This window comes from Maniola jurtina, chromosome 8, assembly GCF_905333055.1.
Source record: "Maniola jurtina chromosome 8, ilManJurt1.1, whole genome shotgun sequence".
In the NCBI taxonomy this organism is placed as follows: domain Eukaryota; kingdom Metazoa; phylum Arthropoda; class Insecta; order Lepidoptera; family Nymphalidae; genus Maniola; species Maniola jurtina.
In genome coordinates, this window is record NC_060036.1 from 4423665 (window position 1) to 4446529 (window position 22865).

At 38.5% G+C, this 22865-nt stretch overlaps 2 protein-coding genes across 3 annotated transcripts in view; both read right to left on the reverse strand.

The window, feature by feature from the left end:
• The window catches only part of LOC123867534 (acetylcholinesterase-like), a 73936-nt gene extending 62426 nt beyond the window's left edge, over positions 1 to 11510 (reverse strand). The window contains exon 1 of one of the 2 annotated variants that reach the window (XM_045909609.1): positions 11323 to 11510. The gene's annotated coding sequence lies outside the window, so the exon portion shown is untranslated. Of the gene's footprint in view, positions 1 to 11318 lie in introns of both variants that reach the window. The other variant, XM_045909608.1, reaches the window with a different exon arrangement.
• On the reverse strand, positions 1764 to 17824 carry LOC123867535. Its single transcript, XM_045909610.1, has 3 exons — positions 15945 to 17824; positions 12969 to 12973; positions 1764 to 1775 (listed from the first exon to the last, which is right to left on the reverse strand). Exon 1 carries the CDS (start codon positions 16916 to 16918, stop codon positions 15965 to 15967), a length of 954 nt encoding a protein of 317 aa, XP_045765566.1. The 5' UTR covers positions 16919 to 17824; the 3' UTR covers positions 1764 to 1775; positions 12969 to 12973; positions 15945 to 15964.
• Between the last annotated feature and the right edge of the window lie 5041 nt (positions 17825 to 22865).

Sequence of the window (22865 nt, forward strand, 5' to 3'; positions counted from 1 at the left end):
TAAATTGTAGCTCTACCTGAAATTAGTTAATACGCGAGTATCCGCACGGATGCACAATTGATTTTAGATATTATTTCAATGAGGACAATGTCGATAATATTTTGAGTGTGAAAAATGGTCTGCGCTGCGCTCCGCCATATGTGCGCCGGCCCTAAGAGAAGAGCCAGCAAGATTATCCTTTCAAAAAAGCAAAATGCTTAATTTTACACGTTGATGTAGCAAAATTAATGTAAACAATAATAAAATAACTGACTAGTTTATGCCCGTGATTTTGTCCGCGTGGAGTACACGAATTTCAAATTCTACTCCCATATAGGTTCAATTTTCAAAAATCCTTAGCGGATGTCCACGTCATGATAGCTATCTGTATGTCAAGTTACAGCTGGATCCATACAGTTGAGGGCAATTCAATGCAAAGTAGATTGGTTGCATTCATCCATTCAGCAATAGCAAATCGGTCAAGTTCGAGTTGCAATCGCGCACGAAGGGTACCGTACCGTGCCATCATACAAGAAACAACACTTTTTTATATTCATGGGAGCCATTTTGAAATAGCGGCAATAGAAATACACATTCTGTAAAAATTTCAACACTACCTATTGATAATATTACCTATTGATAGTTCACGAGATGCAGCCCCCTGACAGACAGACAGATAGACAGTTTAGGCTTACAAATAGGGTCCCGTAGGCACGCTTCGGGTACGAAACCTTAAAAAGCAAAATACTTACTAGTATTCTTTAATATTTTACCAAAAAAGTTTGTTTTCAACACGAATAACCCTATTTAATTCCATATCATATCCATAATTCTGTGACACAACATATTCAACAAATCTCTTTGAAATCACAAATCTGCTTTGTAGATTTATTCCCAAATGTATTCTTGTGAAATGTATTAATGTATTCGTGAATTAATGTTCCATTATGTTGACAGAACAAATAATAGTAGTTCAAATAGAACTGCGTGTGGATTTAGGTACTCATCCCTAGTTCTTTCTCCACTCTTTGGTACACTAGCAGTTGTCGGCGACTTGGCATAGAACCTTAGAGACGGCGGAGACCGAGTGCACCGAGTGACGAGGAGCGGAGTGGAGGCGCGATAAAGGCGGCGTGTAGAGTACAATCGTCGAGCGGCGCGAGGTGTCAACTCTAGTTGACGGCTAATGTAATTAATTCTTTTGTACAAATTTCTAAACTTAAATTATAGGCCTAAATGTATTGTCCCTATCCCCTTTAAAAAGCTCCCTGCGGAAAAGGATAGCGTTAGGCTTAGGCGTGTCAATTTATTTTAGTTTAAAGATTGTATACAACGGAATTAGCTACAATGCATGCCACCAACCACCATGCATGTGCATTGTGCGGCGCATGTATGTAAAATAAACTGAGTTGACAAAAAGAAAAAAAAGCCGCACCACTCCATTCCGTCTGTGGGCATTGCGCTTTAGACTTAGCTTTTGATTAATTTAATTTATCTACTGGTGAATAGGTACTAACCAATCTTCTTAGTGGGTTTCAATAAAATTCATACCCGCCCCTCCCAATAGCACCTTTGTACATCACAGACGGAATGCTATACAATGCTAGATAATCTGAACGCAGTTCCGAGTTCTGACCCTGTCGCCGAAGTCTTACGGTCTACGAACGGGGTTATTTCATAATTCAGATGTAGCCTTATAAGCAGTTAGTAAGTATATCAAAGATTTTTTGCTTCCCCAAAAAAACACGGAAAGGCATGCTATTAGTTAGGGCAATAGGCAGTGACTATTTATTCTACTGCTGTATTTATCATTATTCTACCCTTAGGGCGTGTCCGTGTACCTACGCGTTAACTCGGCGCAGTAGCAGGCGCGCCTTCGAAGCATTAGCATACAGCTGCTTGTAGGTAATGGGTTCTCCCATATAAGTACGAACCAGTATTTAAACGTTAAAAAATTAGAATAAGAGAAGCGACAAAAACAAGAAAAAATAAAAAAAAATGTAGAAGTGCTTTGATTTCCATTTAAGCAGCAGTAACCTAGAAAAATCGTCTAGTCATATTAGACTCACGCAAATAAGACCTACGCTGAAGGGGCTCATGAAAGCCGTAAATCATACTTAATTCTCTGTCAGAGACACACTCGCTACCCCTCGTCCGTGAGCAGAATACCTATTTACTTTCTAAGGGCAGGGGACACATCTAGCGGAAAATCACGGGCAAAAAAACCGCGCGCGGAAATCCGCTGAATATGTCGTACGAGATACGTCACTGCTTGCTAATACTTCTTGCTTGCTTGTTTAGACTTCGACCTCTTATTCGAGGGGCCCAGAGTTTAACTCCGAGCATCTACAACTTTTCGAAGCTATGTGCGTTTTAAGAAATAAACAAACGATGGCATTCCGAACCAGTGGTAAATTATTTGACGATTCAAAAGCACTCGTAAAAGTTTACTTGAATAAAAATCTATTCTATTCTGATGAAGGAAATTATCGTGAAGAAACCTGTATGTGTGAGAGTTCTCCATAAGTTATCAAAGGTGTGTGAAGTCTGTCTGTCCGCTTTTGGTCAGGGTGGATGGTCATTTAATTCTGAAAGATGTGTATCACTTCAGTAGGTAGTTTCAGATGATGATGGTGTCCTATAATGCCATATTAACACGCATAAGACGTAGTTTGCGCGCATTGTTCTGCGCCACCGTTACAGTGCGGGATTTCAGCTTTTTCTTAATTACAGGTCACTCTTTTTTTTTATTGAAAATCACATCACACTAATATTATAAAGGCGAAAGTTTGTATGTGTGTGTGTGTGTGTGTGTGTGTGTGTGTGTGTGTGTGTGTGTGTGTGTGTGTGTGTGTGTGTGTGTGTGTGTGTGTGTTTGTAAACTACTGGGCGGATTTGGCTGAAATTTGGAATGAAGATAGATAATATCCTGGATTAGCACATAGGCTACTTTTTATCCCGGAAAATCGAAGAGTTCCTACGGGATTTCGAAAAACCTAAATCCACGCGGGCGAAGTCGCGGGCATCGGCTAGTATTACAATAAAACTTAAAGCTAGCTTTATGTAATTACTATACAAATCATGCCCGCGTAGAATGGTGCCAAGAATGCTGGCAGCATTTCCGAGCTGGACAGCCAGCTCCGTTGCGCAAAGAATGACAGCCCTTCAGCCCTGTCAAGAGATACAAACTGTATACAGTTTGTCAAACTTTGCAGAATCGAAGTGTTTCCGCTTAGATTTGTCGCATAGCGGTTGAGATGCGTTACCGTGCGCAGATTTCCACTAGATTTGTCCCTAGCCTAACTCGTGAAAAATACGTTTTCATGTCATCAAAGATTTTATCAGCGTAATATTTCACTGACTTCTACGGTGAGATGTAATAAAATTATTGAGAGCGCGTTCCGTTGGTTATTTTAATAACTTGCTATTAAAAAACATGCAGCAAGCAGCCCGTGCTTGATAATAATTTGCTTATACTTATAACCTCCGGCAAAATAATAATGTCATAAAATAACACGCTCATGGGCGGCTGCAGAGAAAATTCCTGGGCGTGCAGCTAAAATTTTTATTACATATTAGTGCTATGCCATCAGAGTAAACTAATACTATGTCACTTTTTAGGGTTCTATACTTCAAAAGGAAAAACGAGATCGATCACTTTGTTGTCTGTCTGTCTGTCTGTCTGTCTATCTGTCCGTCCGTCCGTCGTGTCTGTCAAGAAAACCTATAGGGTACTTCCCGTTGACCTAGAATTATCAAATTTAGCAGGTAGGTAGGTCTTATAGCACAAGTAAATGAATAAATCCGAAAACCGTGAATTTGTGGTAACATCACAGGAAAAAAAAGATTAAAATGTGTTTTAATTTTCAAAGTAAGATAACTTATACCAAGTGGGGTATCATATGAAAGGGCTTTACTTGTACATTCTAAAACAGGTTTTTATTTTATTTATTAAATTTGTTTATTAATTAAATTGGATTTGTTTATTAATTTATTAATTAATTGGTTTGTTTATTAAATTTGAATTTCGCGGGCAGGCCCGTCGCTTCCACCTTAATAGTTTTTAATTTATTGTGCAAAATGTTGGAAAAATATCCGACTAGTTTAGTTTAGTTAGTATCCTCGGGGCGCGATTCTGACTCGCACTTGGCCGGATTTTTTTTAATTTATAGAGTATGAAAAATGGAGCGCGCTTATCTAGAAGATATTGATATGAGATTGACTTGAAGGTACATACCCATACTAAAGGGGGAGGGCAAAACTGATGCTGGAAGCAGATTTTGACTATACATTGCACTACTATAGTAGTAAGGTGGAGGAGGAACCAGGTCAAAAAGTTTTTGGGCACACTCTCCAAAATATTATATATCCTTTAAGGTGCCCACGCACTCGAACTGAACTGCAGCTGAACTGCGCGTCGCGTCAGCGCCCCGCACGATATTCTCTCCAGCCGCGACGCGCGTACGTCACTGCCGCGCGGCTGCAGTTCAGTTCAAGTGCGTGGGCACCTTCAGAATACCGATAGACGGGCAGCCTTAAAATTGTAATTATTGAGTTATTAAGTACCTACTAAACATCAATCACATAAATCCAATCATTCAAAAATCGCTGAAGAATTTTACAAAAGTTCAATGCTGTATACATTCCTTATCTAGATTGTAGACTGGATAAGATTGGCCTCATTGTACCTACCCGTCACAACATGTACGTTTGATATTTGATAGATAATTCAGCTCAATGAGAAGAGTCAAATCGTGGAATTGGTCGACAGCAGGTGACAAGCGACTCACCGCGATAACGCTAATAACTATCGCCTATCGAATATATTTTTTTTTAAATAAAAATAGCGAGAAAACGAGCAGGCCGGTCACCTGATGTTAAGTGATTATTACCGCCGTGATTACAGTAAACCAATTAATTATCTACTTAGCGTTTAAACTATCGTGCGTTATTTCCATTATAAGTATAGATTGTTACTTTTATACTTATAGTGGAACTAGTCAGGCTTACATCGACTAAATGCGTGAGATAGCTGTAACAATCTATACTTTGATAGACAGACAGATAGGCAGACAACGAAAGGCTCGTCTTGGCGGGGGCACTGCCGTGCCCCATGATTATCCTTTATGTGTTCCTTTCATCCTTTTGATGTACGGAACCCTTTAAAATATTTAAACAAACAACCAACAGGTATACGTGCAAATTCATCGGCCCGCTCATTAGCGCCTATTTATTTCGCAAAGCTAGTTAATTAATCATAAATGAAGCGCAATATTAATGGTCCACTTTGTTTGAAGCGTGAAAACAAATGATAATAGAATTATAGAACTAAAATGAAAACAATATTATTACCTATTTAAAAGATTTTTTGTTTTAATTACGATGAAACAGAACGAAAACCGGTTAAGCACGAATCGGACTCGCGCACGAAGGGTTCCGTAACATTGTACATTGTACAATAAATAACACTTGTTTTTGAATTTGTGAAATCGGAAAACCGTGAATTTGTGATGTAACCACAAATTCACGGTTTTCCGATTTTTTTCTTTACTTGTGCTATAAAACATTGCTTGCCTTTCATGATTGATGATGATGATGATGATCAACGGGACGGAACGGTACCTATAGGTTTTGATTCTCTTTGAAAAAAAAAATTGAAAAAATTTTGAAAAACAAAATGTAAGTAGGTTTGGTTTATCCTTCTTCAGTTTTGGTTTGCAATTTGCTTCTAAGTTAGACACACACGAAGCTAGGGTTTCCTTCTACAGGATAAAAAAACCAGAAGTATAAATCCTTGATAGCAAAGTCAATATAAAGTTAATTTTATTCTAGATCTACATCATAACGTACATACCTATAAGACCTGTCCCTCTTCAGTTTTGGTTCGCATCCAAGTCAAAAGACATACGCGAAGCCAAGCGGCTGAAGAGCTTCAGTTACCTACATACTCGTACTTGCGCTTAAACTGTGTCACTATGACATGTTTCAAGTACTAATTATAATATTTTTAGTGTTATTTAACAGGGCTCTCTCCGTCACTCGCTTCATACAATCGTAGTTCCAATTTCATTTGAATATTAAGCAACCAAAGTCCATGAAATTTTGCAGACATATTCTAGAAACTAATATCTGTGTCTGTGTTAGATTTTTCTAAAGATATGTAGTTGTAATATTACAGGGGCTCAAAGATTTGTATGTAAATTTTTAAGACCGCGTATCTTTGAAACCGAATATTTTAACAGAAATGTACATTAGTTGCTGGCGCTTTTGTTGTACATTAGTTGATCTTGATACCCGGAACTTCGTCCACATGGATTGAAGTTTTTGAATTCCCCAGAAACTCTTTGTTTTTCCGGTATTAAAAATATGAGAAAAGTAGACTGAGGTGCTTTAAACATAAAATTTTGTTATGGCTGAGCTCGTTTATCATTCGCTTTTTATCTGTATTAAACAAAAAAAAATGCTCTCGCGATTCACCCCGTCAAGTCGAGTAAAACTTTTTCTAATCACAACCTCCAAGCCATTTCTGGCTACGGTCATGTTTCAGTAGGTACCACTGAAACTGATATAATTATTATACTTACAAATAGGTATGCTGGAAGTTTTTTGTGCTAATCGTAGAGCCCCTCTGAGAGTACCCAGGAATTAAAATTTGCACGTTGTCTAACGACCGAAATTAATAATAATCAATCTATTTAGTTTTTTTAGTTTTTTGTTGTTTATGTTATTTTATTTCTCTTTTGTTTCTGTTATTTATTGATTTTGTTGTGGATGTTATTTTATTTTTTGTTCTTTCTGTGTTTCTGTTATTTTTTCTGTTGTTTTTGTTATTTTATTGTTGAAAAATAGGATAAAATGTGAAAAATAAATAAATGAGAGAAAAAAAATCAATCTATCTGTAATCTGTCGATAAGTTACTTAGCAATGTTGTTATTCGTCAAAAGTCTTTTTGACAAATAACAGCGTTGCTAAGTATCTTATCGACATTAGTTGATAAGTAACTTATCGACAAGTTAAAGATAGATTGAGCATTAATTTTGGCCGTTAATGGGTCTTCTTGTTGACACTATGCTGACGGATATCACTGACATTTAGTTCCGAATGGCGATAATCAAGTTGGTCAAGTAGGTATACAGGTCTTCAATTGCAAGTATAGCTTGCATGACTTACTTAATGGATGTCAGTGTTAAGAACCTATAATCTTCGGCTGTAAAACAGATATGGTTTCATTCATTGGCTATAACTGGCGCCTGGCAGCCAACAAAGTTAGTTTTAACCCTCCTTAAATAAAATCAATGTGTTATTGGGTCATCTATAATTGGAGTGCACAGGGCAGGCGACATTTCTGCGAAACTTGTAACCTGATAAAAGAGAGTTTAGGTAAGTATGCCAAATATGTTAATTGATTGAACTTTGACATGAAATAATATATGTCAGCAGGTACCTGATATTAAGAGCTAGAGACCCGTGACACGCGGATAGACAGACTGACACCAGAGTGACATTAATAGGGCTCCGTTTCTTCCTTTGGGTACGGATTACGGAACCCTAATAAAAGCATCGACATCGAGCGCATCGACATCTCCGTAGCACCAGAGCGATTGCTTTTATTTTCTGTCTAACTGCATTCGACTAGGGATGCACCTTACATATTTACTTTATTTATGTATGATTTATCGATGGTTTTCATTTATATGATGATACTTGCTAATATCTAGTATCGTAGGTACTATCGTAAAGCTAACCTTAACATAAAATTACTGTTAAAATAGCACGAAGAAAACACATCGCTCTTTTACAATAATATTATTTTACTAATGAGAACTGTGAAATCAAAAGATGTACTTAAACTAGTTTGACTTAAAATTATTTTGATTACAACCAATCTTATTTTGTTTGACTAAGTATATGTACCTATTGTAAATAAAAAGGTCCATGCTAAAAGTCACGCCTGCCTCTTCAACACTGATGTTTTGACCTCTGGGAAATAGAGACTACTAGATAATGGGTACCGATTCGTACTTTTCAACGTAGCAATTTTGATCTTTCCCAATCTTTCGAAATTGCTTGAAGTTCGATTATTGTTATTAACGTACATTAAATGAATAAAATATGCAATAATGCAAATGTGAAAGTGTGTCTGTCCATCTATTATTATTTCACAGCCCATCCGCTTAGTCAATTTACTAAAGGCAAGAAGATGGCTTATATCCCGGAGACGAAGATAGGCTACTTTGTATCCTGGGAAATCAACGAACTCCCTCGGGGTTCCAAAAAAATAAAATTCGCGAACAGGAAGTTGCTAGTATCATCTAGGTAGTAAATAATTTTAATTATTTAATATGATATTTTGATCATTTGTCACATAATAAATACTATATTATATCTATGCCTATAATAGCTAACTTCTGCTTAGCTATTGTTGTTTGTGCTGTCATAAACTTTAAATAAATATCATCTAATTCCTTGCGACTGGCTTCCATCGAAATAAATTGTATCGACATACCTAATGGTATCTAATGATAGACAGGTAAAGCGCGAATGCCTAGAAAACGATTTCATTGCGTTTTATTCTTTACGTTTAGTCTGGTGGAAGGTTTCGGCTATTGCTAATAAGAATAACCGTCCTACTGGCAAAGAGGCACCGCCAAGCTATTTAGCGTTTTGGTTCAATAGAAATATACCTAAGTAAAAGAAATAATGATTTTGTATTTAAAAAATTTTACAAGTAGTTTTGAATCGTTAAATGCATCTACCACTGGTTGGGAAATAGGAATTCTTTTCCTGCTGAGAAGAACCAGCAAGAAACTCGGCGGTTGTATTTTCAAAGACACATTTTCATCGCCGCGAAATCGCCTTAGAGAGTATTAATTAAAATAATTGTCATAGTTCCATGTTAGCCCGCTTCAACATTATATGACATCGTTTTTAGGGTTCCGTACAGGAACCCTTACAGGATCACTTTGTTGTCTGTCTGTCTGTCTGTCGGTCCTTTGTGTCTGTCAAGAAAACCTATTGGGTACTTCCCGTTCACCTAGAATCATGAAATTAGGTAGGTAGGTCTTAAAGCACAAGTAAAGGAATAAATCTGAAAACCGTGAATTTGTGGTTCCATCACAGAAGAAAATACTAAAATGTGTTTTAATTTTCAAAGTAAGATAACTATACCAAGTGGGGTATCATACATTCTAAAACAGATTTTTATTTATTTTTAAGCATAATAGTTTTTGATTTATCGTGCAAAATGTCGGAAAAATACCCGAGTACGGAACCCTCGGTGCGCGAGTCAGATTCGCACTTGGCCGGTTTTTTTACCACAAGGTAATATCGCTGACGACCTCCCTGGCGCAGTGGTGAACCCTGTGGTCTTATAACCGGGGGGTCACAAGTTCGATTCCAGGCAGGGGCAGTTTGGAAATTCGCAATAATTTCTAAATGGTCTCTGGTCTGGTCTGGTCTGGTCTACGGCCGTGGCTAGTTACCACTCTGCTGGCAAAGTCGTGCCGCCAAGCGATTTAGCGTTCCGGAGCGATGCCGCGTAGAAACCGACCTGGGGTAAGTATGGGCTTTAATGAAACTACCATAACGCTCCCAGATTAGCCCGCTACCATCTTAGACTACGTCATCACTTACCACCAAGTGAGATAAAGTCAAGAGTCAAGCGCTAACTTGAATAGGAATAAAAATGAAAACGGAATCCGGAAGGTCATTTATCGATAAGCGGTATATTATGTTAAAGCGCATCACTATTACGATTTGCAGCTGTGAAACTGGGCTGCCCTCTGCTCGGCGTGAGATTTAATTAAATTATTTGAATGAATCCGACGCTTCCGCCGCCCCGTAGTCGACTCTGCAGGATATACCAATTGCCGCTTCAAAACAATATGTATTTCTGTTTGTTGAAAACATTGCTGTAGGAAAATATTAAATTCTGGTTCCTCTTTCACCCTTCTACTATCGTATCGCAAGCATCGATGATCTTCCACGGATACGTACTGTACCACCCTAGCCTAGGCCACATATTGCCAGAGGATTGAGATCATTATGGAGAACTTTTAGGCGTGTAGGCTCCCTTACGATATTTTCCTTCACCGTTAAAACAAGTGATATTGAATTGCTTAAAACGTACGTGACTCCGAAAAGTTAGAGGTGCTTGCCCGGGATCGAACCCCTGGACTTCCGAAAAGAAGACCGACGTCCTAACCACTAAGCTTGCACCACTAGGCTATCATCACTAAGATGCCTATTCACTCTTGTGAATATCTTTTATCTTAGGCTGCATCTTCACTTGCCAGCAGATCTGATTGCTACCAAGCGAGGGTCCATAAATTAAAAAAAATCCCTTTCTCACTGTGGAATCTGGATCTCTTATTTTCATTGCCATGTTTGGGGATGTGATGCTATTAGACCTAGGTAGATAGGCAAAATCGTAGTTTTTTTAATTTTTGAAAAAGTAAATACCTAATGCGGTAGTGCTTGTGTAAGATTTCAGACCCAACAGAAATTCAGAAAATCTATTTAAGTAGTCGTTTAAGAGTTTAATTTTGTTAAAATGGATCTTTGATAATTCAAATAAGTTTAGATGATTTTGTAAAGTGGGAATACCCGGCTGAATTTGTTGTGGGCTCTTCTCAGATCGGGACGCGTTTGAAACCCTCGTAGCTTTTCTTTTGAGTTTAGGTAAGTATAGTATGCGACAAGTTGAGATCGCAATCAGGGTGTGAGGCGGGGGGACGCCTCTCATACCCGCACGTCCCCCGCGCTCCCCCGCAGCGGGTTAGCGCGGGGACTGTGCGGGTGTGCGGGGCGCCCCACCCCGGTTGCCATCTCAACCTGTCACGTATTATAATTAATTATGACCATTATTACGTCATTATCATATAAATTCAATAATGACAATCAAAAAGATAGGTAGTTACAATGGTATCCAATTTGAATAAATGATTTGATTTTGACTTTGATAAACTATAGGTTTTATTGACAAAATGAAATAAGCAAATGCTAATTATAGTCATCTCTACATGATTAGGTAGGTATCTAAGTGCAAAAATAAAGAATAAAATAGGATCATTATAAATCTTTTATTCATTATTCCTTTCGTGCTATAGCCAAAAATACAAACTACCTAGGTAGGAACTAAAAGAATAAAACAGGTATCGTAAGGTTTAGTTCACCCATATCTACCTCTTTATTGAATAATGTTATCTATGTATTAAATCTCGTACACTAAAGTAAAATAAATCAAACAGCCTTGAACTACAAACAAATTGTGGACCATAATAATACATCCGCCGACAGCATGCATAATTTAATTACATGCAACCAATGATATTACATACATACATAATATGAGAGTATAACAGGTGCCGAAGTCCTTGATAATGACCTTAATGATTGTTTTTTCGACTGGCAACACAAAAGTTGATATGAAGTTCACATACACTCACTCGCGTTTGATGTGAAATGGAATGTAAAAAGCTTTTGGAGAGAGCAAACGCGATGTGAATCAGTTTGTACGTCCCCGAGTAGACTGAACGAGTCGAACGCTAGTTTGAAATTGGGGCTGCCAGATGAGAGATTTTAATTCCCCGTTTAAATAAAGAATTATTTACCCTGTTTTAAATGCCATTTTTACTGAGATGTACTTGAATGTGCGATATTTTAAACAGTAATTCAATTTAAGGGAGAAAATTGAAAACAAAGTGATAGATTTATAGCCCCGTAAGCCACATATTTCAAGTACAGTTCCACTCTGTACAAATATTATTACAAAAGTAACTATTTGAGCACTAAAATAAACGACTTGTCAGATCAGGCGATTCAGGCGCAGTTTGTTCGCTAATAGATACCTTTACATCTTGACTAATTATATTGTAAATTGCCTGTTATATTATGATTTCGTCAATAAATAAATTGTGTTTTGTATGATTTTAATAAAGAGTAAACTTCTCATTCGCAAGGAACATTGTGAAAAGAGTCGCACTACTTGTATATATGTACGTCAAACCCCTTTAAATATTATTATAATTTGCTTGAAATACTATTTAGGTTAAAATTAAAGTATTGTGACCTATAATTATGGTTTATGCTAGATCCTGCTACACCAGTGCTCCGTCTGGGCACAATTCTATATACATTAATTGCCCGGCCACGGCACGGCTGAGGCATTATTTTCCCCAAATTCCGGGTAATTTCATTCAATCGGTATCACAAAGTGTAGATGATCAAATTCTTCCCGACTGCCGTGCCCCGGGCGCCCTATACTATGACCTGTTACCAATGTTTTACTCGTATATCGTTGGCGTTGAACGTTTCGATTTACACATTATCCAATGCTTGTTGTGTAAGATTCAAAATTCAAATAGTTACGATATTTAAAAACAAAAAAAACTATAGTAATGACGTTGTCCCAATAGACGATGATTGACCCACGTATTACCAGGTCTACAGTTTCCGTCGAGCAACACCTCGAAAACGATGAAATAATTGCAGATTCACGGATGTTGTGGGTTTGTTCGTGAATTTTCAACATTACTAGAGCTTTTGGGCGAACTTTTGATTGTACCTACCTACTGTCAAGAGGGGTCTCTCCGTCACTTGCTCCATACAAACGTAGTTCTAATATCATTTGAACATTAAGCAACCAAACTCCATGAAATGCAGACATATTCTGGAAACTAATATCTATGGCTGTGGTTTTCCAGATTTCTGTTAAAATATTCGGTTTTAAAGTTACGCGGTCTTAAAAATTCACATACAAATCTTTGAGCCCCTGTAATTTTAAAACTACATATTTTTAGAAAAATCTAAAACTTCACAGGCACAGATATTAGTTTCTAGAATATGTCTGCAAAATTTCATGGACTATTCAAATGATATTGGAACTACGGTTGTATGGAGTAAGTGACGGAGAGAGCCCTGTTAACGCAATTAAGTGACTTTTAGATGGGAAAAGTTATGAAGTTGAAATTAGGTAGGTAGATAGATACTTACTCTCTTTATTAGTAGCCTCTTCTTCTACTATCTTACTTGATATCAAATGCTAGGTAGAAATTTAAATATTTCTTAGTTTATTTTTATACATTTGGGTATATTTTTAACCCCCGACCCAAAAAGAGGGGTGTTATAAGTTTGACGTGTGTATCTGTGTATCTGTGTGTCTGTGTATCTGTGTATCTGTGTATCTGTCTATGGCATCGTAGCGCCTAAACGAATGAACCGATTTTAATTTAGTTTTTTTTGTTTGAAACGTGGCTTGATCGAGAGTGTTCTTAGCTATAATCTAAAAAAATTGGTTCAGCCGTTTAAGAGTTATCAGCTCTTTTCTAGTTTTCTTGTAGAAAAGAAGGTTAGATAACCGTTAGGTTCATAATATTATGTCAATAGACAAATGTCAAGCTGTCAAGATGGACGTTGCCTAAATACATAATTATTTATTTGAAAATGATGTTTTGGAAAACTCAAATACTTTGGATCGTCGGGGGTGTTATAAATTTTTAATTTACACTTGTATTTATTGTTAACTATTATATGTATACGAGTAAGCTCTTACCTGCTACTACTAATAGAGTAAGTAAAAAGAGGCTTAATAAAAAGAAGTGAAATCTTAGGGATGACGCATACAGACAGAGTAAAATCTTTTTTTTTTTTTGATAATAATTTAAACTCAGCTTTATGTCCTTCGACATATCAGATGGGTCTTTAGGAATCCGGGATAAGCCGGGATTAGCCTATGTCCGTCCCCGGGAGCTAACTCTGTACCTTTCGCCACAATCTGTTAAACTGCTGGGCCGTGAAAAGGTAGCAGACAGACACACTTTCGCATTTATAGTCCATACTAATATTATAAATGCGAAAGTGTGTCTGTCTGTCTGCTACATCTTCACGGCTCAACCGCTGAACCGATTTTAATGGGTAGGTACAGAGTTATCTTACATCTCACGAAATCCCACTATATACGGAACCCTAAAAGAGCGAGGCCGGATGCGCACTTGACCCGTTTTTCTTATTTCGAACACAGTAAAATCGTATCTACGAGTATCCAAAAATCTACGTGATTGACGTCAAGCCGCTTGACCGGACTCTGTTATCGTCCAGGAGAAAACTAAAGCGCGCGCCTGAACGCGACTGGGTGCACCGTCGCAGTTATACCAAAGTAGGTAAATAATAAGTACCTAAGTTTGAGTTTTTATCAAGAAAAAACCGGCCAAGTGCGAGTCAGACTCACTCACTGAGGGTACACTGTACCAGAGTATTTTTTCCAACAATTTGCACGATAACTCAAAAACTATCACACTAATATTATAAAGGCGAAAGTTTGTATGTGTGTGTGTGTGTGTGTGTGTGTATGTTTGTTACTCCTTCACGCAAAAACTACTGGACGGATTTGGCTGAAATTTGGAATGAAGATAGATAATATCCTGGATTAGCACATAGGCTACTTTTTATCCCGGAAAATGAAAGAGTTCCACGCGGGCGAAGTCGCGGGCATCGGCTAGTTATAAATAAAAATCTGTTTTAGAATGTACAGGTAAAGCACTTTCATATGATACCCCAGTTGGTATAGTTATCTTAATTTAAAAATTGAAACACATTTTAATTTTTTTTTAATGATGTAACCACAAATTCGCGGTTTTCAGATTTATTCCTGTACTTGTGGTGTAAGACCTGTCAACGGAAAGTACTCTATAGGTTTCTTGACAGACACGACAGACGGCCGGACGGACGGACGGACGGACAGACAGACAGACGGACAACAAAGTGATCCTATAAGGGTTCCGTTTTTCCTTTTGAGGTAGGTACGGAAGCCTAAAAACGCTTTGCCACGGCTCTACTCCATTCTCCAGATGTGCGTTGCGCCTTAGCAGGTTAGGTTATTTAGCTCGCAACATACTGCAAGTGTCCAGTCTGCAATGTGCAACAGAAAATTCCATGGACGGAAAAAAGGAAATTTGTTATTGAGGCCGGCAAATAATAAGTATACAGAGATAGCTTGCAAGTTGCATCCATTGGTTAATTTTTATACCGGAAAATCAAAGGGTTCCCACGCGATTTTTACAAAGCCTAGTTAGGTAGATATACCTAGTATATGTATTATGTATAGGTACCCCTTAGTGTAGTTGCATAGTCACGCTTATCGTCGGCGCCGGCGGCGGTGAGAACTCCTCCTCCTCCTCGGCGCCTCTACACATTGAACCTGTGTTTTTTGTGTTGGTTTTGGGAGGTCATTCCAATAATTCGATAAAAATATTTAAATAATACCTGCTTTTCTGAGTGACGCCAATAATAATTACCCTACATGCGGTCGAAGTCGCGAGCCGCGTGGAAGCTCAGCGTGATGCCAAGGATCCAGGAGCGTTTGCGGTAATGATATGTGCAACCAAAAACCTATATCCACAACAAATATGGCCCAAAAACAAATCCAGCAAGAAAGGTCACTAACCTTTTGGTCTCTGCAACTCTTCCTGGCTCCGGAATCTGCTCCAGGGATGCTGTGGCGGTTTCGGGTTGTATGCGGCCAGAAAATCGGCGTGCGCGCGCGTATGGGAATTATTTTCTTACAGGAGCTCGTCGCAATGACTTCTCGCGTTCAAATATGGCGTCGCGTCGATGGTTATGCGCGGCAGTGCGCAGGCGCGGATTTTAGCCTAAGCTTAACCCCTAGCGTCATCTATGAATCCAGGAAGGAATTAGCTCAGACGAAGGAAGGCGACCGTTCCTGTAGATATAGTTTTTAAACCATATTTTGCGTTTACTACTAGGTTTCCGTTGCACAACCATACTCCCCGCGTTGACGAAGTCCAACTTACTAGTACTTAATAAATATTATTATACGAATTTGCGCGAGTAATAAATAATACTAAGTTTAATAATAAAAAATATGATAGCGTGTATAAAAATTATATTTAAATCCGTTAAGCGTGTTAAAATTAACGTATAGTTATTTATTCTACAATTAAAATTACTTAAATAAATTATAATGCGGTTATTGCGTTGGAAGTGGGTAAAGTTTCACAACAGGTCGTTTGAATTCGCCAGATTCAGTTTTAACAAGAGCAACGCGAACCACATTATCAGCCCCTGGATAAACCTTTGTAATTATTCCTAGCGGCCATTGTAAAGGCGGTAAATCATCATGCCCAATTAAAACCACCGTACCTATCTTAACAGGGTTAGAAGGCGTACACCACTTTTGTCTAACTTGTAAAGTGTGTAAGTATTCTAAGCGCCATTTCTTCCAATAGGACTGAACTAAACTGTCGAGTAGTCTTTTTCTCTTAATTAGGTTAGGGCTTTCGCTAGGTAAAGGAGCAGCCGGAAAATATTGTAGCGGAGTAGACATCAAAAAATGGGCCGGAGTTAGAATTTCCGGATGTGGATCGGACGACATTAAACAAAGCGGGCGAGAGTTTAATATGCATTCAATTTGCGTTAGCACTGTTATTAACTCTTCGTATGTAAGAAGTTGATTACCGATGACTCGATACAAATGCGTTTTAAAACATTTTATATTACTCTCCCACATATTTCCAAAATGGGGGGCCCGGGGAGGGATATTCTTCCATTCAATCCGATTAATTTGTAATTCTAGGTTTAATTTACCTTTATAATCTGAACTATTCAGAAGTGAATACACTTCGTCCAACTGCGATTTGGCTTTAAGGAAGGTTCCAGAATTATCGCTGTAAAAACAGGAGATTGGACCTTTGCGACTTAAAAATCTTTTTACAGCCATGAGAAAACAGTCAGCTGTTAAATCTGACGAAAGTTCAATATGAACGGCTTTCGTCACGAGGCATACGAATAAGCATATGTAAGCTTTCTGCGACTGATAACCGCGGCGACGCGTTGGCGTTATACGGAGTGGACCTGCGTGGTCCACACCTGTGTGCATAAAGGCTTTCGCTTCTTGCAAACGATGAGAAGGAATATCAGCCATTAATGGTGTAAGATGCACAGGCTTTACTCGAAAACATGTATTACATTTGTGTACTCTAGACCTAATGATTGTCCTAGCGTCTAGTATCCAAAATCGTTGACGAATAAGGGACGTTAATAAAGAAGGCCCAGTGTGACAATTGCGCGTATGATAGTGATCAATGATCAAGTTAACCGCGTGATCATGTTTTGGAAGAAGTGCGGGATGTTTAGCCTCGTATGGTAAATCCGATTTAGAAAGCCGACCTCCAATGCGTAAAATGCCGTCATTATCAATAAAAACAGCTAGCCTTTGTAATTTCTTCGAAGGTAATTTTTTATTTTTTAATCGCGTGATTTCATCACTAAAGTGAACCCTTTGGATGTCCTTTATTATTGCGTTTTCAACAAAATTAAGTTTATCGACTTCTCCAGTAGATGGCAGAAGTCGCGCGAAGCGTAATACATAAGAAGCGGAGCGAATAAGTTTATTCCATGAGGAAAAGCGTTGCGATAAAATATATAATACCGGTTGTTCGCATTGAACATCTGTTGTTAATAACGCGGTGGATTTGAATTCAGGTAACTCGTTATCAGTGGTAGGCGAAAAACTATTTATCGGCCATTCCGAAGGCGAGTCGCGGAGCCATTGTGGGCCATTCCACCAAAGTGGGTGCGAGATTAATTGTGATGGCAAAACACCACGTGATAAACAGTCACTTGGATTCTCGATTCCCGCAACATGATAAAAATGCTGTGGGTTAAGATTTTCTTGACACTGTGCGACGCGGTTGCTAACGAAAGTATTCCACCTATGAGGTGACGATTTTATCCATGACAGCGCTACTGTGGAATCGGAGAACGCATAAATTCCTTCAATCGGAATGCGAGAAGAATAGGTATCTCTTACGATTTTAACTAATTTTGACATTAAAAGCACGGCGCATAACTCCAATCTAGCGAGTGTCGTTACTTTGGTAGGTGAAACTTTCGATTTTGAGCACAACAAGTTAACGAGTATATTACCGAGAGCATCAGTAACATGTATATAAATCACACAACCATAGCCATTTAAACTAGCATCACTGAAGGCGACTATATTTATTTTGCATCCTTCAGTAATACCTGTATGACGTGGTATTTTTAAACTTGGAAGAATTGAAAAATCGTGGACCAAATCAGAGTATCTTTTGATTATATCTTCAGAAGGAATTTCATCCCAATCGATCCGTTGGAGCCAGAGTTCTTTGATCAACAGTTTAGCATAAAGAATAACTGGCGCGACTAATCCTAAAACATCGAACAATCTAGCAACGAGAGATAAAATTGTGCGTTTCGTGCATTTGTTGTCGATCTTAGAAATGGTCATGCGAAAGACATCTTCACTGGGATCCCAAGACAGACCTAAAACCTTAGTGGTATTGTTACTATCGGTAAAGTTCACCGAAGCGCGATGCGTGTCTGGCAGACTACATAAAAGAGTTGACGAGTTACTTGACCATTTGATCAACTCAAATGAACCCGATTTGAACAAATTAATCAATTCTTGCGACAAGGTTTTAGCGGTTTGATCGTTAGTAGCCGAATGCACAAGGTCATCCATGTATAATTGAGACTCAGCTATTTTTGCTGCCTCCGTGAAACGATTACCTTCGTCCTGGCATAGTTGTCGCACCGAACGCATGGCTAAATACGGACTGGACTTTAGTCCAAACGGGACGCGGTTAAACTGAAAGGTGCGTATTTCTTCATTTTCGTCAAATCTGAAAAGGATCTTTAAGTATTTACGATCTCGCGGCAAAATCTCAATTTGCAAGTACATCTGCTTTATATCTGCAATCATAGCGACTGGAAATAATCGGAAATTTAACAAAAGTAAAAACAAATCCGCCTGTAAGTTAGGTCCAGTATGGAGTACATCATTTAACGATAGGTTCCTATCTGCGGTTTTCGCGGAGGCATCCGTGACGATTCGAACGCGACTCGAACTTTTTTCGGGGCGAATAACAGCGTGGTGCGGAATATAATAGCCCTCATCGGCATTGTTATTGTCCGAGACCTCAGATAAATAACCTCGTTGAATGTATTCCATGATGATTTGATTATAATCATGACGTAACGAAGGGTCAGTCTTAAACTTACGCTCTAGAGCAAGCAAGCGGCGGTGAGCGACGCAACGCGAGTTGCCTAGTTCGGATGCGTTTTGAGAAAAGGGTAAACCGACCGAATATCGGCCACTCTCATCCCGAGAAACTGAAGCGCGGTATAAGTTCTCGCATTCAGTCTCGGCGGGGCTGAGGTGCGTTTTTTCATTAATTTGTTCCAGTTCCCAAAATTTTTGGAGATTTTGATCTAAATCTTCCAATGCGAGTGCGGTGAATGAATATTCATTAGATTCGCGATCACGAGGCGTATAATCACCCATTAAAACGTATCCTAAAGTCGTTAATAAAGCAGCCGGTGCGGTACTGTTGGATACAATTTTATCACCTAAGTAGATGTGCGGAAATAATTGAGCGCCTAAAATGACGTCAATGTCACCAGGTATATTCCATTTCAAGTCTGCGAGAGGTAAGTCTTTAATATGATTTGTATCACAATTTTCAATAAAGTGCGATGGCAAATTATCGGTAAGACAATCTAAAACTAAAGCCTTGATATAATATTTATTAGCAGGGTACACGCGCGATTCGATGTTCAAATAAACATAGCCATGTATTGGTTGCGATTTTAAACCTATACCTTTAATACATGAGTTAAAAACGGGAGTAATAGGTAAATTAAGCAATTTACAACATTTATAACTGATAATGTTGTTTTGTGAGCCCGTATCCAATAAACAGCGTATCATAAGTTTTTTGTTACTGTTATAATGCTTCGCGTATACTTGTGCAGTGGATAATAAAGCGCTTGAAGCATGCGTAGGTAAAGACGTAGTGAGCGACTGTACACTAGTCAGCGGCGCGGGCGCTGGCGCGGACGCGGGCGTTGCGTCCACGGCTACAGCGGGCGAAACGCTCGTGAACGTGCGGTCGGACGATGATTTTTTATTTATTGTGTCATTATTAATTCTACACAAGCTGGAATGGTGTTTCTTCTTAGCTGGAAGGCACCTGACACAAGATGATCGAGATTTACATTTGCTTAGAGTATGAAATAGCGACAAGCAATTTACGCACGCGTTCTTAGATTTAATAAAGTCGAATCTTGCTTGCGGCGATTCCATCTCCATAAACTTATTGCACTGATATAGATGTTTGTGGGTCTTACTACTACACAACACACATTCGCTGCGCGCAGAAGCGGTAGGCTCGTTTGTATCACATGCAATGAATGACTTGTAGGTACCTCGCGATTTGTCCGATCTATTATTAAAATTGGTAGGTTTATTTGAGCGTTCGAGTACTTTAACTTGAAGTTGAATAAACTCAATGAGTTGCGTGTACGACGGGATCTTAGAATCGTTTGATTGCAATGACATTTCGAAATTTTGTATTGTTTGCGTGTCTATTTTTTTTAAGGCGAAATATAAAAATATAAAATCCGTAAGGTCTGGAATCTCTAACTGCTTTAAAGCAGCGATAGATGCGGAGAATTTCTCAATGAATGTATTCAAACTATTAGCGGTATTTGAACAGTTTTTTAATTCAAAAATGTTATTTAGGTAGTGCGTGCCTAATGCTCTTTTATCTTGGAATTTTTTGACTAGACTATCCCATATAATATGATAAGTTTCTCCTGTAGGTACAATACCTGCCGTGAAATATAACGCACCGTGTGACAATTTACTAATTAAATATTGAACTCGCTGCGAATCCGTTAAATTACTATTATTATGAATATTAGCCTTAAACGACTCATAAAATAAGGGCCAGTTTTCATTTTTTCCGTCAAAACTGGGAATATTTATAGGCGGTAACTTTATTTGTGGCTGTAATTGGCTATCATTGTTGCTTGTAGATGTGGAATTATTGCAATTTGACAAGATTTTATTACGAATTCTCTTAACAGGTGCATATAAATCTTCAAAAGCATCAAGAGGCTGATAATTAGGCTGCATTGGTGGGTCTAATTGTAGCGAAATAGTATTTATTTCATCTAATATTGACTCGAACTTTGTTCGTAGGTCATCAACCGTTTCTGACTCACTCATAAACCTTTCATTTTTTCGCGTTTCAAAAGTTGTAATACTTTTAGACATATCGTACAATCTATTCATTCTTTGAAAGATGTTTTCTTTTTTGGAAGTAAGAATATTTAATTTAGACGTTAATTTCTCCATTTTAACGGCACAAAATAACAAAAATAGTTAACAATTAAACTGTTAGCGAATATCTTAAACCAAGATGGCGGCGTACAAAGAACAGAAAATAACGCGTGTCGAGTAACTTACGATGGCAATTTTACGAGTAATTTACGTAAATTGAGTAAATATTAAGATATATTATCGAAATATTTATTAAATGCGTTAATTTTAAATATATTATGAACTTGTGAATAACTTACACAACGCGTTGTCGATTATCTTACGACTACAATTTTACGAGTAAATTACGTAAAATCGCGATAAATATGCGTACTAGAACAATATCCTAGGTTCGAATGGACCAAAAAATGGAAGCTCAGCGTGATGCCAAGGATCCAGGAGCGTTTGCGGTAATGATATGTGCAACCAAAAACCTATATCCACAACAAATATGGCCCAAAAACAAATCCAGCAAGAAAGGTCACTAACCTTTTGGTCTCTGCAACTCTTCCTGGCTCCGGAATCTGCTCCAGGGATGCTGTGGCGGTTTCGGGTTGTATGCGGCCAGAAAATCGGCGTGCGCGCGCGTATGGGAATTATTTTCTTACAGGAGCTCGTCGCAATGACTTCTCGCGTTCAAATATGGCGTCGCGTCGATGGTTATGCGCGGCAGTGCGCAGGCGCGGATTTTAGCCTAAGCTTAACCCCTAGCGTCATCTATGAATCCAGGAAGGAATTAGCTCAGACGAAGGAAGGCGACCGTTCCTGTAGATATAGTTTTTAAACCATATTTTGCGTTTACTACTAGGTTTCCGTTGCACAACCACCGCGTAGATACCTAATTATATTACTAGAGAATAGAGATGATACCCGCATCATATTATAGGTACTCGTAGTCTTTTTAGTATTCAAGCGAACTTTTTATTCCAATCCGCCCCCTAAGAAAGCAGCGGGGGGACAAACTGGAAAGAATTAGTTCGATCTGTCCCCTCGTCGCGCGTAGGGGGACAGATAGATCGAACTATTTATTCCTGATCTGTCCCCTGAGGGACAGATAGGAAGAATTCGTTAGAAAGCTCCGAGCCACAAGACAGTAGCGAAATAGGTAAGTATCTGGTATGAATTTATAACAAGATTCTACAATTTGCATGTAGGTACGTAGCACTACCAGCGCAGCTACGTTTTTGGCACTCGTAGCCGTGTAACTATAAGACAGTTAAATAAATAGTTCATAAACTACAACGATCCCATCCAGTCAAAGTCATTTATTCAAAGTGGATGGGTACCCACCCATCCACTTTCAATAAATACACTGTTAACTTTTTGATAGTCAATAAATTGTTGAATTTAACAACTTAATTACGTAGGTAATGATGATAACATGTTATATGTATAAGTACCTATCTATGTAAATAAACTTAAAACTAAAGCTACCTACGAGGATTTCAGACGCGCCTTTTGTAGGGATCCGTACCTCAAAAGGAAAAACAGAACCCTTAAAGGATCACTTGATTGTCTGTCTGTCTGAAGGTACCTACATATACTACAGTACGCGACAGGTCGAGAAGGTAATCAGTGTGGGGACGACCCGCATACCCGCAGTCTCCACGCTACGTGGTCCCCCCGCCTCATACGCCGATTGCCATCTCGATCTGTCGCGAACAATAGGTAGGTAATAGGTATCTATGCAACGAAAAATCCCGTCGATCCTTTGCTCCAAACC

What these genes read in the sequence shown, in the direction of transcription:
- LOC123867535 (XM_045909610.1), bottom strand. Translation starts at nt 16,918, where the DNA reads ATGGCTGATATTCCTTCTCATCGTTTGCAAGAAGCGAAAGCCTTTATG.